Raw genomic sequence first — 18698 nt, 5'->3', positions numbered from 1 at the left:
GAGCATGAATTACAATGTTATATCAATCATGTTTTGAACATAGTATATATATATATATATATGCATAAAAATAGTGCAAACTAATAATGTCCAAAAGGGCAGGCCTCATACTAAACAACACCAGACAATATAAAAAAAAAAAGAAAAAAAAAAGAAACTATATAAAGCATGGGTTTAGACCCATGCCTCATCGTCCGTTGTCCCTTAAAAAAAAAGGATGAGCCTCATACTAAATAACACCGAGCAATAAAAAAAAGTGGAACTCACCACATCCAAACTCACGGGAACAAAAAAGTGGACCCTATATTAACAGAATCAAGCAATATTAAAAAAAAATGTGAATCCCATATTAATAAAACAAACAATGTTAATAAATAAATGCTTAGAAAATCAAACAATTAAATCAATAATGATGGACTCATTGCCACATGCGTATCAACCCATTAGCGGGAGCAAATGAAATTATTGTACAGCAACATACTTAAAATACTTATATATTAAAATAAGATAGAATTTAATTACTTTTTCATTTTTTTTCCTTACTCTAATAAATGTGAAAAAAATTGTGGGCCCCATATTAAACACCATGCGTATTCGTAGCAAACACTAATATAATAAAGTTTTAAATACGGAGCACAAACTACAATGTTATATTAATCGTGTTTTGAACATAGTATCTCATATTGACAAAATCAAGCAATATATATATATAAAAAAAAAGTGAATCCCATATTAAAAAAGTAAACAATGTCAAAAAAAAAAAAAAGTGCAGACTTTATATTCTTAGCAAACACTGATATAATAAAGTTTTAGATACGGAGCACAAATTACAATGTTATATCAATCGTGTTTTGAACATAGTATATATATATATATATATATATATTATATGCATAAAAATAGTGCAAACTACTAATGTCCAAAAGGGTGGGCCCCATACTAAACAACACCAAGCAATATAAAAAATAAAAAACTATATAAAGCATGGGTTTAGACCCATGCTTCATCGTCCATTGTCCCTTAAAAAAAAAGGGTGGGCCCCATACTAAATAACACCGAGCAATAAAAAAAAGGAAGAAAAAAAAAAGGAACTCACCACATCCAAACTCACGGGAAAAAAAAAAAGTGGACCCCATATTAACAGAATCAAGCAATATTAAAAAAAAAATGAATCACATATTAATAAAACAAACAATGTTAAAAAACAAATGCTTAGAAAATCAAACAATTAAATAAAAATGATGGACTCATTGTCACATGCGTATCAACCCATTAGTGAGAGCAGATGAAATTATTGTACAACAACATACTTAAAATACTCATGAAAAAAAAAATGGACCCATATTAAAAAAAAAAAAGGCAACGTCAAAAAAAAAAAAAAAACTTGCACCCCATATACTAAAAAATCAAATAATATTCATGTAATTCCCAAAGTATCCCCATCAAGTCAATAATAGTGGATTCATTGCCACATGCATATTAACCCATTAGTGAGAGCAAATGAAATTATTGCACAACAAAAAACATGGACCTCATATTATTACTTTTCTTCAAAATATTTAATTGTTGTATTTGCTATTCCGCCATGTCATTTATTTATTATGTTTACTAAAATAAATATACTTAAAATATATATATTTAAAAAATAAGATACAATTTAATTACTTTTTTATTTTTATTCTTACTCTAATAAATGTGAAAAGAGATTAATATCAAATGAAGATCAAATAGTGAATAAGATAAATTAGTCAAATTCTAATTCTAATTCACGTTTCCTTAAAAAAACCATGCAAAAGACAACATGACAAGTAAAATGAGTTAAATCGAAAATATTTACTAAAAATTTAAAAATAGCATTTCTTCGTTTAAATAGAAAATTAATTTCTACTTTTGTTTCGTTTCAAACATGTAAAATTAATTTAATAATGTGAATTAGAATTATCCAAATCAAAATTTGATAAAAAATAATAAGTATTTTACACTTTTAAATTAATCGAATTAAAATTGAAAATATCAACTGATGCTTAAATATTGCTATTATTTTATCTCAAAGAGAGGAAAATAATTTTCTTTTAAACAAGTCTTCTCTTTTAAAAAGTATTAATAAATTTTCGTAGCAAACACGAATAAATAAAGTTTTAGATACGGAACACAAACTATAATGTTATATTAATCGTATTTTGAACATAATATATATATATATATATATATATATATATATATATATATATATATATATATAATCCGAAGTGTTAGACTCGTGCGCACGGGCATAGGGCATCTAGTTTCCTGTAAAATTGCTCGACTGGCTCTTGGTCGAGGCATATTAGTATGCTTAAAGTCAATAAATTGAAATTAAGGGTAGTTCAGATATTCACCAATTAACTATCTTACGTGTATTATGTATTATGGTCTAGATAAGCTTGCTTAGTATTTGGACCTAGGGACAAATTCCACCCTTTCCCGTTAAATTACATACCCTGCCCTACACTAAAATGTCATCGAATATGGTGGGGCCAAGTAACCTTTCTAATTTGATCCCACATATATATATATATTTTTTTTAATGGCAAGGTCATTGGGTGTTACCCCACTGACTTTTTTATTTATTATTAATTAATAAAGCAAAAGGGGTCTAATACATAAAGTAACCAAATACGGATAAAGAAAAGGAAAAGTCTAGAAGCATTAAAATTGGGAAAGTGTACTCTTCTCTCTCACAATATTCATCTTCACTTCCTGGGTAAATGTTGACCAAGAACCAAATGTAATTTGTTCTCCTTCTTACGACTATTGCATCGGATTCAATTCCAAAGATGGCATTTGAGCTCCATCTTAAATATCTTCACCGGTTCAGGTTCATTTCTGTGTCAACAAATGTTCGATGTATGGATTCTTATACTTTTAAGCTGGAAGCTTTCCTTTGTGAACTCCGATTTTGTGGATGATGATGTTGTGGATGGTGTTCAATGTTGCTTTTCTCCTGGTCTCCTCTCTTGCAGCTGGGATTTCGTCTATCAGGTTTGTTGCTAGATCTTTGTCTATTGACTGTCCGCTCATCTCTTACTAGTCGGCTCCAAGATGTGTGTTGTTGTTGTCGATGTTGGTCGATGTTGTCTCCACAATTTGTTGGATTGCTATTGCTTTTGCTGTTGGTCGATGTTGTCTGCTCTCTGTATTGTTGTGTTGTTGTTATTGCCATTGAGTTTTCATCCATCTTCCATTTCGATTCTACCCAATTTATGGCTAACTGAATAGAATCGATCTGTGTATATTTCCTTTGACAATCATTTCCATCTCGCCCTTGTTGTTGCTGTTTGACCTTGCTGTACTTGTGTCTGATATCCTGGTTGGTTTGCTCATATGTTATCCTAAATCCTACTGGTTTTTGCACCAGGGATTGAGTACCAAAGGGTACTAATACTACCCAGTATGCAATAACCAATTGTATTAGGATACAACTTAGGATAGAAACATTAAGCCTACCCTGTGTTGCCTCCATATTTGCCAAGTCTTTCTGCTTATTCTTCCTTCATGTTGCCTAGCATACTGTACCTGCATCCAAGAAAAAACGGTTAGAAAAAGACTGATTCCCCATATTCTCCTCCCAAAGGATTTGAGTATGGGGATCTCTTCCATTTCCCCTCTTTCCTTCTCTGCTCATGTTGTGCTGGATTTCCTTATTCTCAAGTATGGTGCCTTTAATTTGTCACTGTTCACCAATTTTCTGCCCTGACTATCCATTTCCATGAAATTATTGGCCACAAAATCTCCTTTATCTAATGCCAGATTGGCTAAATAGTCAGCTACTTTATTCCCTTCTCTGTATATATGTTCCACCACCACTGTTTTTCCTTCTATAAGCTTCCAGATCTCTTCTACACAATCAACAATTTGCCAAGGCACTTCCCAGACTCTTAAAATGATGTTCTTTAGTAACAAAGAATCTGATTCTATTATAAACTTATCCATTTGATTAACATTTAGGTATCTAAGTGCTTGAAGTATGGCCATAGCTTCTGCTTGTGTGTTGGTACTCATTGTATCCTCCATTTCCTGGGCTTTAGCCTGCAGTACATCCCCTTGTTCATCCCTCACACAAAAGCCCCAAGAACTTCTCCCAGGATTGCCTCTAGAAGCACCATCAGTATTGACTTTAATCCATCCTCTATCAGGTATTTTCCATATCACTGTAGTGACTTTAACAGGTTGGGAATACTTATTTAAAGCTTCCACTACAGTGCTCCACTTATATGGAGCATACTTGAAATTTTTCCTCCTCACTTTCATAAATAGTATCAAAGTATGCATTACCTGATAAATCATCTTTGTAGTTGTCATTTTTCCATCATGCCTTAGAGTATTCCTTCTCTTCCAGATCTCCCAAAGAATGATTGCAGGAACAGCCTGAAAAATATATTTGACGTCATGCTTCACTGTTAAATCCCACCATTTGTTTATGACCTGAGTGATGTGCAAATTTTGAATATCTATCCCCACCGGTCTGCAAAAGTGCTTCCAGATAACCTGAGCATCATTAGCATATAGAAAAACATGGGATATATCTTCGGTGTTAGGATTCTGACAACAAAAACATCTGGATGGGAATTTGAGTCCCCATTTTTTAAGCTTATCATCTAAAGGCAGCTTGAATTTCCAAAATCTCCACATAAAAAATGAAAATTTGATGGGTAATCCCTTCAGCCACATCTTCTTGTACAACTCACTAGGTTCCCTCCTCTGTCTGATTAGCTTGAAAGCTGATCCTACAGTAAACTTTCCTCTTGCTTCCATTTTCCAAAAAGCTCTGTCTACCTATTTATTATCATTTGGTGGTGCAATGTTCTCCAAAATGTGATTTGTCAGATCTTCAGGAAGAATATTCCTTAGCATGTTAACATTCCACTGCCCCTCTTCAGCTACATCTCTGACAAGTATCACAGTTGCATCCCAATCAATATCAACTGGGATAATATGATAGAGAGCTCCCAGTCCTGTCCAATTATCCATCCAAAAATAGGAGTTTCCTTGTTGCACTTTCCACCAAATCTTCTATTTCATCTCTGACTTTGAGCATTTTTTTCCACACATATGTTCCTGTATTTTTATGTGGTACTGCCACTGCATGAAACTTCTTCAAGTATTTGTTGCTCATAAAGGTCCTCCACAAAGACTGTTTGGTTCTCATATTCGACCATAATTTTGCAAATAACGCTTTTGAAACATCTTGCCGGCATCTAAATCCTATACCCCCTTCTTCTTGTGGGTGACATAGAGTTGTCCATGTGGCCCAGTGTTTGCTGGAATTTCTCACAGAATTACTCCAAAAGAACTTTGCAAACAGCCTATGAATTTGCGCTAGCACTCCAGCAGGTGGATCACTGGTAGATAAAAGATGTATAGGCATGCTTAGCAATACATGTTTTATCAAGGTGGTCCTTCCTCCAACTGATAACAATTTCCCAGTCCATGAGCTAAGCCTGTTTTGCACTTTCTCTATTAGTTCTTGATAATGAACATACTGCCTTCTACCATAAAAAATAGGGACCGCCAGATAAGTAAATGGGAATTCTTTTCTTGGTATCTGGGTCACACCAACTATATCAACAATATTCTGTGCCACTAAATGGTGCATATATACAACACTCTTCCTTTTGTTAATCTTCTGTCCAGTAACCTTCTCATAATCTACCAATGTCTTCATAACCAACCTCATTGAGTACTCATCTGCAGAAGCGAAGATAATAGTATCATCTGCATATGCCAAATGGTTGACATATGGGCTCCACTTTGGCATCCCAAACTCTTTAAAACCCTTATCAAATAGAGCATTTAGTGATCTAGTTAAGCATTCAGCAGCCAATATAAATAAAGTGGGGGATAGAGGATCCCCCTGCTTCACCCCTCTTGTAGATCTGAAAAAACCCTGTGGCTGTCCATTTATCAGAATTGAATACCATTTATTTGATATAATCCTGAACACCATATCAATCAGCCTCTCTCCAAAACCCATCTTCCTTAGTACTTTAGTCAAAAAAAGCCAGGAAACCCTGTCATAAGCTTTTGCCGTATCAAGCTTAATAACCACATTAGCAGGCTTGCCTCTAATTCTTATATCATGTACTATTTCTTGCACCAACAAAATGTTCTCTATAATACTTCTGCCTTTAACAAAACCAGATTGTTGAGGTGATATGAGATCTGGTAATAACTTTACCATTCTTTCATGAATTACTCTTGAAAAAACCTTACTGGTAATGTTGCTCAGGCTTATGGGTCTCAAATCTGCAAAAGAATTTATCTCTCTCTTTTTTGGAACTAGAACTAAATTGGTACAAGTGATATACCTAGGTAGTTCATGACCACAAAAGAAAGCTCTCACCATCATAATCAGATCCTTTCCAATTATATCCCAGCATGCTTGAAAAAATTTCCCAGTATACCCATCAGGTCCTCCCGCACTGTCTGCATTTAATCCAAACACAACCCTTTTGATCTCTTCATCCTCTGGAATTTCATGTAACATTTCATTCTGTTCCTCAGTGATCATTTTTGGAATATGTTGTAGCATCTCAAAGTCAGTGGGGATGTTTTCTTCACTAAACTGATTAATGAAAAATCTGATGGCTTCCTCAGCAATGTCTTCCTCTGTCTCCAACCAATTCCCATCATTATCCTGGATTTTGTTAAGTTGCAGTCTTCTCCTCTTTCCATTAACATGAGCATGGAAAAATTTTGTATTTCTGTCCTCATCTTTAAACCACTGCATTCCTGCTTTTTGTTTCCAGAATTTTTCTTCAATGGCATAAAATCTTATCAGTTCAGCCTGAACCTTCTGCAATCTCTGTCTATTCAAGCCGCTGGGATGCTGTTCAAACTCTTGTTCATGGACATGCACCACCTCCTTCAACGTAGCAATTTGTCTAAATATATCACCATATGTTTCTTTGCTCCATACAGAGAGAGCTTTGCTGACCTTTTTTAACTTATTATGGAAGTTAAAAAAGGGGTCTGCTCTGTAGTTTGTTGCCCAGTTAACTTTGACCACCTCCTGAAAAGTCTCATGTTCCACCCAGAAATTTAGAAATCTGAAGGACTTTTTAATTGGCCTACTATCCTGCTTGAGACTTATCAATAAGGGTGAATGATCAGATCCCTGTTTAATAAGGTGCTCTACTTCCAAATTAGGAAAAGAATTCTGAAGTGCTTGATTCCCTAGACACCTGTTTAGCCTTTTGAAGATACAGGCCTCATCTGATCTCCCATTCCACCAAGTGTATATGCTCCCTGTAAAACCAAGATCTGCCAGTTGACAAGAATCAATACATTGTCTAAAATCTTTTGTCTCTACAAACTGAACTGGGAGTCCTCCATATTTCTCTGCAGCTTCAATAATCACATTGAAATCACCACCAACTAGCCAAGGTAGATTTATATGAGTAGAAATATCATATAGATCTTCCCACAAAGCAATTCTAGTATCTCTATCAGTGCTAGCATATATCACAGTCATAACTGCTTCTTGCCCTCCATCTAACTGTGTAATTTTAAAGGACAACAGTTGGTCAGTATCCTTTAAGATTTCCACTTGAGTTCCTGCCTCCACAAATATCCAAATCTTCCCATTTATGTTGTAAGCAGCAGTCTCCATATTTAGCCATAATCTGTACATATTAATGTGTCTAACATGTTGAAACGGTTCCATAAGGGCTATCACATTGAATTGCTTTTGCCTATGTAATAAAACAACTCTTTCAAAGGCCTGCTGAGTGTTGACAGACCTAATATTCCAAATGAGAGAGCTATTCATTGAGAAGTAGATTTGACAATTGCTTTCCTTGTTTGTATACCTCCTACTGTTTTAGGGGGTACACTTTTATCTCTTTGTCTGCTTTGCTTATTCTCCTTTCTTGCTTTTCTAGGAGAGCTAACTGGTTTGTCCTCAAGCAGTTTGTTCTCTTCATCATCATCGTCTCCAATGTCAACCTCTTGTTCCACTTCTACTTCATTTTGGATCTGTTGACTGTTACCTTCTTCTTTGTGTTTGTTTTTGTTGTTATCATCTACCTGTTGTGAATTTCTCTCTTCCATGTTGTCTCCTTCATGTTCTGTATTCTGTTTAGCTTCACTTAGATCCCCTGCTACCCTTTTTGTTTGCCCTTCATTATTGTATATTTGGTTACTATTCTCCTTACTTATAGCAGTGTCAATGTACCCCTCTTGTGTGTCTGCTATTGCTGATGTACCAGTTGTTGCTGATTCTGCAGGTACTCCAACATGATCCAGTTGCTGCTCCCATGCCATAGATTGATTATCATCTGGTGGTTTTTTAGGATGCTCCTGTTCACTGGTCACTTGAGTTGACTTCTCATGAAGCTGCACAATATCTCTTTCAACCTGCTGGTTTCTACTTTCCTGATCTGCAGTAGTTTGTATCTCATTGTTCTGAATTTTTCTTTGTTCATTGACTTGCTGTTGTTCCTTTCCTTTATCCTGCTGTTCAGCTTTTTCAGCATTATTTTTGTTCTCCTTGATGTTGTTTCCTTTGTTATGCTCCATAATTATCTGTACAGTATCCTCCTCCTTGCCCACCTCTTTGCCCTTGCTTGAATCCGTTACCTTGCCAAAGGACTTTTCAACCCAAGGCTTGGATGTCTCCTCCCCTTTGTGTGCATTTTGTTGTTTATCACTTTGCTTGGTATTCTCCTCTTGCATCTCCTCATTCAAATCCACCAGTGTCTCAAATTTGTTAGTGCTTGCTGTATCTTTAGCCATGTCATTTCCTCTCTGATGTGTAGCATCCTTAGTATTTCCTTTATGCTTTTTGTTTTGCACAACATTCCAGTTCTCATATACGAGTTTGCCATTCTTGTACACCCCATTCTGATTTAGATCCACTTCTGATTGTGTTTCTTTTGATTTGCTACTATGCTCCTTGTCTTTCCCCTTCTCTTTTCCTTTGTCATTCTTCATCTGTTCCTCCTTCTTTGGCCTGTGCTCTGGGTGTAGTACCCAGCATCCATGGACATCATGCCTTGCATCTTACAGTGAGTACAATATTTTGGCAAATAATCATATTGGATTCTTTGCCATTTTGATGTAACTACCCCTGTTTCTTCATCCAAGCAGTTGATTTGTATTCTCTTAGGCAGATCTTTTAGCAAATCAACTTCCACTTTAACCCTAGCACAACTTGGTCTTGTTTGATTAGTAGTGGCCTTATCAATTACTAGAGGTGTCCCCACCCCTCTCGCTAACGTGAACATGGACTCCTTATCAAATAGGTTTGTTGGTAATCCTGGGAAAGATATCCATGCGATGGCTATGGTGGTTTCCTCATCGGGGTTAAACCATGGATCCCATTTCAGAATTCTTAAAGGATAATACCTGTTCCTTACATGTAATTCCCAGGCTTTAGACATTAGAGTAGCGTAATCCTCTACCCGTGATAACCTCATCAAAATATGTCTTTCCTCCAAGACACTCTACTGCTTTTTATAAAAGTAATAAATAAAGGGTAAATAATTTCAGATCCAGACACTCTACTGCTTTTTCCTCTATAAACTTTCCATTCGAATCCAGGGTAAGTAATGGTGAAGGGTAAAAAATTATTATCCATACCTAGGTTTATATAAAGCTGTGTAAATTTAATATAGTTAATTAATGAGGAAATAATTCATATTAATTAACCATGATTAAATACAAATGGTAAATTAATGCCATACATTCCTTTTACTAATTAGTCAATAACTTATAGAAGTAGTAGATTTAATCAAATATTAGATGGTTTGTTTTACTTATAAAAGAACAATGAATTATTACACGTTAAATCAATAAATAAAATGCGGAGTTTACTAGTTTATCCTTAGTTATTAGAAGTTTTTTTGAGAATTGAGTAATATTAAAGAGGACTACTTCTTTAATGCTAAGAACATAATTGGAAACACTTGCATTTTTATCTTGAATTCCGTGCCACTTTATCTTTTAAATGACACTTATTTTGCGACGCAGGGAGTAATTCTTCAGTTTCTTTTTATTTGATTGTTGTTTGACTTGACGTTCCCTTTAAATAAGTATTTATTAGGGATTTACTGTACTAAATTAACTTTATTAATTATGCTTTCAAAATCTAAATTTGACTGGTAGTACTTTATGTAGTTACTTAATAATTAGTAAAAGGAATATATGGCATTAGTTTACTCTTTGTATTTAATCATGGTTAATTAATATGAAAATTACCTCATTAATTAACTATATTAAATTTGCACAGCTTTATATAATAAACCTAGGTATAGATAGTAATTTTGGGAGAGTTGGATTTTTGGTACTTTACAAATTTTATTTAGTTTTATGACCTTTTTACAAGAGATCTTCATTTTTTACACATTGAGATCTGAAAAAAATACATAAGAGATTTGAAAAGACTATTTTCTTCTATTTAAATTGTAAGAGGGCAAGAGATCCTATTTTCACTTAATTTTTTACCCTTCGCTAGATTCAAATGGAAAATATATGGAGAAAATTATTTACCCTTCACTGGATTCGAATGGGAAGTTTATAGAGGAAAAAGTAGTAGAGTGTCTGGATCTGAAATTATTTACCCTTCACTTTTATACGTGTCAAATTAGAAAGGTTAATGGACTCCATCATATTCAATGACATTTTAATGTAGGGCAGGATATGTAATTTAACGGGAAAGGGTGGACTTTGTCCCTAGGTATTGATAAGGTCTCAATACTAAAGCAAGCTTATCTAGACCATAATACATAATAATAAGTGTAAGATAGTTAATTGGTAAATGTCTGAACTACATTTAATTTCAATTTTATTGACTTTAAGCATACATGTTGAAACCATTGTTTCTAATATATAGAAGAAGAAGAAGAAATATACATACATTCTTTTGATTCATTTAAACTTGAATTTTATTTTATGTACTAACAATGTAAATATTATTTACCATCAAACTAATGTGAAAAAACCGATAACAAATAATTGATTAATAAGAGTTCAATACAAATACTTGGCCTTTCTTAAGAAACAGAAATAATATTAACGAGCAATTTCCAAAATTTGAATGATCATTTAGAAAATTAACTCTAAAATTCCCCCCCTGTGCTATAACTTGTAGATAAGCCCCCACGGTTGGCTTAGAGCCCGTTTGGATTGGCTTATAAGTTGCTTATAAGCTGTTTTCAGCTTTTTTGAGTGTTTGACTGACTAGCTTAAAGTCATTTTGTGCTTAAAATAAGCTTAAAAAAAAATAATTGGGCCTATTTGACTTAGCTTATCTAAAACAGTTTATAAGCTGAAAATAGCTTATAAGCCAAAAAAAATAAGTTAGACTATCCCAACTTATTTTTTTTTAGCTTATTTACAGCTTATAGGCCATCCAGACAGGCTCTTAGCCCCCAAGCCACTAAAGCTTATGTTTTAGGCTCAAAAAATAGAGATTCCAGAAAATTACTTCTCTATCATTAATCACCCAGTTCATTATTGTATGTTACTTTTATAAATTTGATTGAGGTAATTATGATAAAAGATAACTAAATTCGTTGTTTCCTGCTAATTCTTTCCATTCATGTTGCTTGAATCGATTTTGTGTAAAACTCTAGATTTATATGTTTTTCTCTTTCGAGGTCTCTATACGCAAGCTAATTAATTAGATCATGAAATATTTTAGATCGAAATTATTTTATTTACTGTCCTTGTAAGCACAAAACGTCACATGATTGTTACTTTGGCAGGTAAGGGTATATTAGGGAATTGAAGGTCATTTGAAAGAAGTTTCTCAAAGTAAAGATTAATAAAATCTTGTCTAAGATTAATGATATCCTAACAAAGATCAAATGGATTGGTTACATTGTCAAGCTAAAAAGAAATATTGCAAGAAATTAATTATAACAATTACCAACTTGGTATTTCAGAAAACTAAAAGATATAGTTTTAATCAACAAAACATAAAACTTAATTAAATAAGCTAAAGACTCTTAAGCCTCATTTGTTTGCACTTATTGGAGGTCTGAATCTGAATGGTTCAGACCTTAAGTCATTAAATGCATTTGTTTGCATTAAGATCTAAGCACTTATTGGTCTGAATAGGTCTTAATCATTAAGATCTTGAATCAAGTCTTAATATCATTAAGAGGTATTTTTGTATGGAACTTTTTTATCACCAGCTCTAATCCCAACCCCAACCCTCCACTTCAACCGCACCCCCACCCACTCTCCACCCCAACCCCACCCCACCACCCACCCACCTTCCACACCAACCCCCCACTCTCGACCACTCCCTCCCCATCACCCCCACCCCACCACCACCCCAATCCCATACCACCCACCGCTACTCCTCACCACCAACCCCTACCCCACACCACCCACCCCCATTCCCCACTACCCCACCTCCCACCATTAACCCCACCCACCCCCCACCATCAACCCCTACCCCACACCACCCACCCCTACCTCCCACCACCAACCCCAACCCCCACCCCCACTCCGCACCAACCCCACCCCTATTACCTCCCACCTCTCACCCCAACCACCCACTGCCCACTCACCTTTTCACCGCCACTCACCACCCACCACGACTACAAAACATCTCCACCATTACTAGTGAACATAAATGTTTCATTTTTTTAATAAAATAATATTTTATTTTGTTAAATTTTTATTTATTTTCTACTATTTAGTTACTTTTTAATTTGAATTGTGTATTTATTATGTTTAAATAAATACATTATGCACATTCAGATATTGAAAAACAAACAGTCTTAATCATTCAGTGTTCAGACCTAGAGACAACGTCTTAATCATTCAGATATGCATTCAGATTCAGACGTCTTAATATTAATGAAAACAAATGAGGTAGGCCTCATTTGTTTTGTACATAATAGATGTCTGAATCTGAATGGTTTAGACCTTAGACCATTAAATGCATTTGTTTACATTAAGATCTAAGTACTTATTTGGTCTGTCTTAATCGTTAAGAGCTTCAACAAAGTCTTAAGGGTATTTTGTATGGATAATTTTTACTACCAACTCCGCCCCACCCCCATCCCCACTCCTACCACCCACCTTAACCCTCCACTACCCACCCCAACCCTTCACTACCCCACACCCCACTCATCACCACCACCTACACCACCCCAAACCCTACACCCCACTCACCACCACCACTTACACCACCCCAAACCCCACCCTCACTTACCCACCACCACCACCTAATCCCCACCCCAACTCTACCCCCCACCACCTACCTACCTTACCCCAACCACCTCCTCACTATTGCACCACCACCACAAACACCACCCTAACCCCCACCTATACAACCCCACCCTCTACCATTCGCCACTCACCCCCACCCCTACAACCCCCCTCCCCCCCACACACAAAACCATGCACCTACCACCCACTATCACTACAAAACATCTCCACCATTACTAGCAAACATAAATGTTTCTTTTTTATCAAATAATATTTTTATTTTATTATATTTTTTTTTATTTTCTAATATTTAGTTACTTTTTTATTTGAATTGTATATTTATTATGTTTAAATAAATACATTATGCATATTCAGATGTTGAAAAATAAACAGTCTCAATCATTCAATGTTCAGATTTAAAGATAACATCTTAATCATTCAGATCTACATTCAAATTCAGACATCTTAATCTTAATAAAAACAAAAGATGTCTTATTAAGCCTTGATTTTAGGCCATAAATTATATTGATCGAGCCGCCTCTGTAAGCCCCAAAGAATTAAAAAAGAATCCACACCATCCTTCTTTCTCTCTCTCTCTGCATAAGCAGAAAAGAGAAAGACGGATGTAATAGTTCAGGTGCCTTATGATGTTACACTCCGGTTAGTAATGACTCATATAGACTGCAACCTCTTGTATGAGGTTGTTATATGGCAACTCAGATGAGTGTTATTTTTTGGTCAACTGATCACGCCCAAAACTCGTCATAAGTAGTCATTGCAAATATAATTCAGTTTTCAAGTTCGGAGTTGCACCCACAGAGAACTATTTCGGTCACACTTTCATTGTCACCAAAAAAAATTATTTTTTTAATAAACTTTTCGAGTTATAATGCTTTTGATTCGTATCTTAACCTAGCAAATAGTAATAAATAAAAAGAATAATAAAGTTATCAAAATAAATGAAGTGAAGTTCTCTATTGATTTCCGCATTTATTGGAATAAATTCTTAACATGTTAAATAAAATCTTGCCGATCTATTCTCTATCTATCGGGAAACTTCTCTTACCACAAATATCTTTCGATCAAGTGTAGTAATTTTCTAGAGTTATATATTCTCTTGAACTAACTCTAGCTACAATTTGATGTTGTTCAACTAAAGCCTTATCTCACAATCTTTTTCAAGTAATGCAAGATATAGTGACACCGTTAATCGAGGACGACCCTTCAATTAAGAACAAGTAAAACGTATTTGAACGATTAGAGAAGGAAAAGAACGGCTCAATTATACTTAACACTATCATGAATTCACTTCATAAATGGTTCCTAGAGAAGAAAATTAGCTACTCATAATATTGTTCAAGAACATAGCATGAAAATTCATAACAAACAAAAATAATAGAAGAAAGTGGAACTCTAAGTTGCATTCCATTAGCTCATGCTCCTGGTACGTTCTTGCCTCTAAAAGTAGTGTGTGATCTTTCAAAAGTCGTTTCTTGGGGTTTAGATATAATATTGTTGACACCTATTTTCAGCCCTCCAATAAGTTTATTTAATTATTGGGAGTTCTTGAATCTCAAACGGAGTGAAATATGTATTTTACAAATCAAAATAATTTTTACAAAATTATTTCGATAACATTTTGCCATTTCATTTGGCAGAATAGTTTCAACTATATATTGTAGGTCATTTTAAATATGTTTGCATATTTTCCCATAAATATTAAAAACATTTGTCAAAATTAATTCAAAATAGCTTACGACAATTATTTAATTAATTGTTTAATTTATTAATATCAAATTGACAAGTATTTTACTCCGTTAATTCAAGGAAATTGATTAATTAAATAAGATAATCAATTGCATCTCAATTTTATGATTTATTTGGCTATACTTGCAATTATTTCCAAATTGACTACAATTTGATTTTTCTGATAAATTGTTTGAGTTAATTGTGGCTATAATTGAAATAGCCACTTTCTATGGGTTAATTAAGGTTATAATTGCAATGAATGATCATCTTGTGCATTTGTCCATATTTGAAAAGAATTAATTAGTTTCCGTTTTACTTTTGCTATAGTTGAAATGTTTAACTAATTGTTACTTTTCAAAGCCGGCTATTTAAGTAATTGCACGTTTTATCCTTTCATATATACACATATAAACACGAATATACATGTATATACGCATATATACATGTATACACGTGTATACATTTATATATTTGGGCCCCTTTTTCTTTCTTTTGAAATTGGCCGAGCCCAGTCCGTTAAGGACCTGACCCGGCCCAATCTCTTAAGTCTACCAGGCTTAACCAAACAAACCCTCTATATGCTTCAGTATAGAAATGAGGGTTCCTACAACAAACCCTAGCGCTGTCACGATGTTGCCATTCTGTATCATCGTCATCAGCCAAAAGTGGCAAAGCCACAATGTACAACTGCTTTGATACAGTCTTTGCTCAACCAATTTGGTAAATGCTTTACCCTTTCTCCGTCGTAGAACCACCCAAACGAGGTATATTTTTGTATTTTTCATTACTTTTATGCAAATTCGCGGTCAAACGAGTACAAGCCTTAATTGTTTTTGTCTCTTTTCGATTTTGAATACCCAATTCTAATTGGTTGTTGGAGTTTAGGCGGGATTCAAGACGAATCCCTTGCAAATTCCACTTGTCCCACGTCGAATTAGGGTTTTTAAACTTTCATATTTGGGGTTCATATGTCACTTCAAAAGTCTCAAATCAGAGCAAAAAATAGGTTCAATATCCCTAGGGATCTAGCATTTGTTGGAACCTTTAATTTATTGAATCTTTTCAGTTAAAATTTTAACTAGTTCTTTTGTTTGTGGCTGAGCTTTGGAGGAAAAGGATTTTCCAATTCCAAATTCGACCAAGGCTGCACTCAAAAAAAGGTAATTCTTTTCCCTTTTAGTTTAAGTTTCAGTGCATGTGTTCATAGTTTAGTCTCTTTTGTGCTTATTTGCTTAATCTCTATTTAATTTAGTTGTTTGTTCATTTAGTTAGCATTAATATGTAGTTAAGTTGTGTTGTTTGCTTGTTAGTTTAATCATGTGTTATTAGCATATTTATGTAGACCATACAGGTTGAGTTCAGTTCCATATAGTTTAGTAATTCATGCATTGTTTAGTTGTTATCTTAGATCAATTTTTGTTCAGTTTAGTCATTTGCTTGTTCAAGCATGTTGTTTATCTCGTTTTACTATTAGATAGTAGCACTGCTTGCATAACTGCCTTTTCAGTTTAGTCTAACTATTTATCTGCTATGTGTTTATTTATTCAGTTTTGTTTATCTTGGCTTATTGTTGGATAGCAACAGTTCAATATTATCATATGCACAGATCTAGTTGTTACCTAGCTGAATATATAGTGGTTTAATCATTAATGTGCATGGCTGTGAATGGCTTAAAGGTTTGTTACTATCTGGATGTTGCTATTGGTTATCTTGTTTTTAACATGCTTAAGAGTCTGTTTAACACCTGGTTTGCTTAAATGGTTATATGGCTTATCATTTGTTGGTTCATTAGTAGGCCTAGTCTAATCAATGTCCAAGCATGAATTTAGTTTAATCAGTTCATATATGTTAGGATTAGGTTAAAATAACATGAAAATGTTTAGTTTAGTCATTTGAGTATGGTTTAAGCTATTTTGATGAGTACAGCTTAATGATTTTGTGTGTTGAGTCAATATGCCTTTATTTTTTAGTCTATTGATAAGCATCATGTATTTATCTCAATCATCTTGGGCTTAATGTGAACATGAGTGTTTATTTAACCTTACAAATGACTATATGCCTGTTAATGTTGGTTTGTGTACTTGCTTAATGTCTCCATGTATCCCCCTGAGTGTACCAGTGTTAGTTCAAGTTATTTAAGTTGGTTTATGTGTTGTCTTAATGTCCCTGCAAGATCTTATAATGGCTTTATTCTCAGATCTTGGTTATTTTGAAATGAAATGCTTATGTTTTGGTCTGAATTATTGGTTACTCAGTTTAAGGAACTGAAACTGATGCTAAATCTTTTGCTAGTTTCTATAGGGGAATCATATCTGCTTGTCTTTCACATTCATGTTGAAATTGTCACTAAGGACTAAATTACCCAACTTAAGTGTTCCCTTGCTTAAAACAAGATCTAAAAGGAGATTATGTGGAATTCTCATACTTTCTATGGTTGGTTCATTAGTCCAATCCTGTTTAAGGACAATATGTCTAGTTTAAACACCAAAACTATGCTCTTGTGCTCATATTGATCAAAAGTCTTGAATCAAATAAGTCTTCTTTAAAAAGTTGTATACCATTTTCCTCTGTGTGGTTGTTGTTTAAGTTCAGGCTAACAAAAGATACCCTGTTTGAAATGCCTTAAGTGTCTAAATGATTGGTCATGATAGGACTATAGAGTGTCAACTGCTAGTCTTACTACATCTCTAATATATTGTAGTATGTTGGTTTTAGAATGATCAGAATCACTTGTCTGGTTTTATAAGTATATATATGTCCACAATGCCTAAAAAAAGACTAGGGAGATCCATAGCTGCATTGATGTATCTGTTAGAATGAAAGCTGATGTCTCTAAACTAGCTAAGAAATGGGAAAGATAAAGGGATGGACCTTTTTCATAGTATTGTGAACTGATAAGTCTCATTAAGGGTAAATGCTGGAGCTGTCTATGATCATAAGTATACGTGAGGTTTCAGAGGCTGTCACTTGTCTTGTAATGAAGCAAGAAGTGACTTTCAGGGATGGTTTAGGAAAGATTTTGAGTCCTGCTCAGCCTATTACTACCTATTCTAGGTTATTGGGGTTCCTCCTTGTGGAATTATAATTCCATGGGACCCTCCAAGGTCTAAATAAGCGTAAATGAAGAGAAGTTATATGAATCATATGATGCAAAATGAGATGTGAGGTCTGTTTTATAAGACCATGAGCATATCATGTCTAAGTCCTCATTCTTTTAACTCTTGCATTCTTGTTTTGAGATTTTATGCCTGCACTGGAATGTTATTTCTTCTTTTGTGATAGCACCAGACCATAAACTTGTTCTATTTTGTTGCTTCAGCCATGAGTATTCTGTTTTGCCCCTCTTTGAGTATAGAAGTGGTGAATATGTGAACATAGGAACCATTGAAACAGAAAAAAGTTCCATAGTTGTGTGGGATTTGAGTCAAGCGTGATTTTTGTCTAACATGACCAAAAAATGAGTTTGCTTGACCCTTGAGAGATCTTCTCTTGATCCCGAATTCTGGATTAAAACTGTTTGCATATTGGAAGGATATAGGGAAACTATGCAAGTGTGTTTCGGTATAAATCAATACTTGTTTGACATAAAATCAATTCTGGGAGGATATATATGTGATGGAAGTACTATATGTACTACTGAACTTGCCATTATGTGGTATTTAAATTGTTAAAATGCTTCTTCTTCCTCTTTTTTCTGGGGTTGCCTTAAGGCTTGTATGTAAAATATACATTGGGTATATAAG

At 34.4% G+C, this 18698-nt stretch overlaps 1 protein-coding gene across 1 annotated transcript; it reads right to left on the bottom strand.

The window, feature by feature from the left end:
• Positions 1-7806: 7806 nt before the first annotated feature.
• On the bottom strand, positions 7807-8973 carry LOC132637442 (uncharacterized). The gene has a single exon (XM_060354531.1). The coding sequence runs from the start codon at positions 8971-8973 to the stop codon at positions 7807-7809; it is 1167 nt and encodes a 388-aa protein (XP_060210514.1).
• Positions 8974-18698: the final 9725 nt, after the last annotated feature.

Source organism: Lycium barbarum, chromosome 4, assembly GCF_019175385.1.
Source record: "Lycium barbarum isolate Lr01 chromosome 4, ASM1917538v2, whole genome shotgun sequence".
Taxonomy (NCBI): Eukaryota; Viridiplantae; Streptophyta; class Magnoliopsida; order Solanales; family Solanaceae; genus Lycium; species Lycium barbarum.
This window is presented reverse-complemented; position numbering and strand designations above follow the sequence as displayed.

Coding starts and splice junctions, on each gene's coding strand:
- LOC132637442 (XM_060354531.1), bottom strand. CDS start 8,973: ATGAAGAATGACAAAGGAAAAGAGAAGGGGAAAGACAAGGAGCATAGT.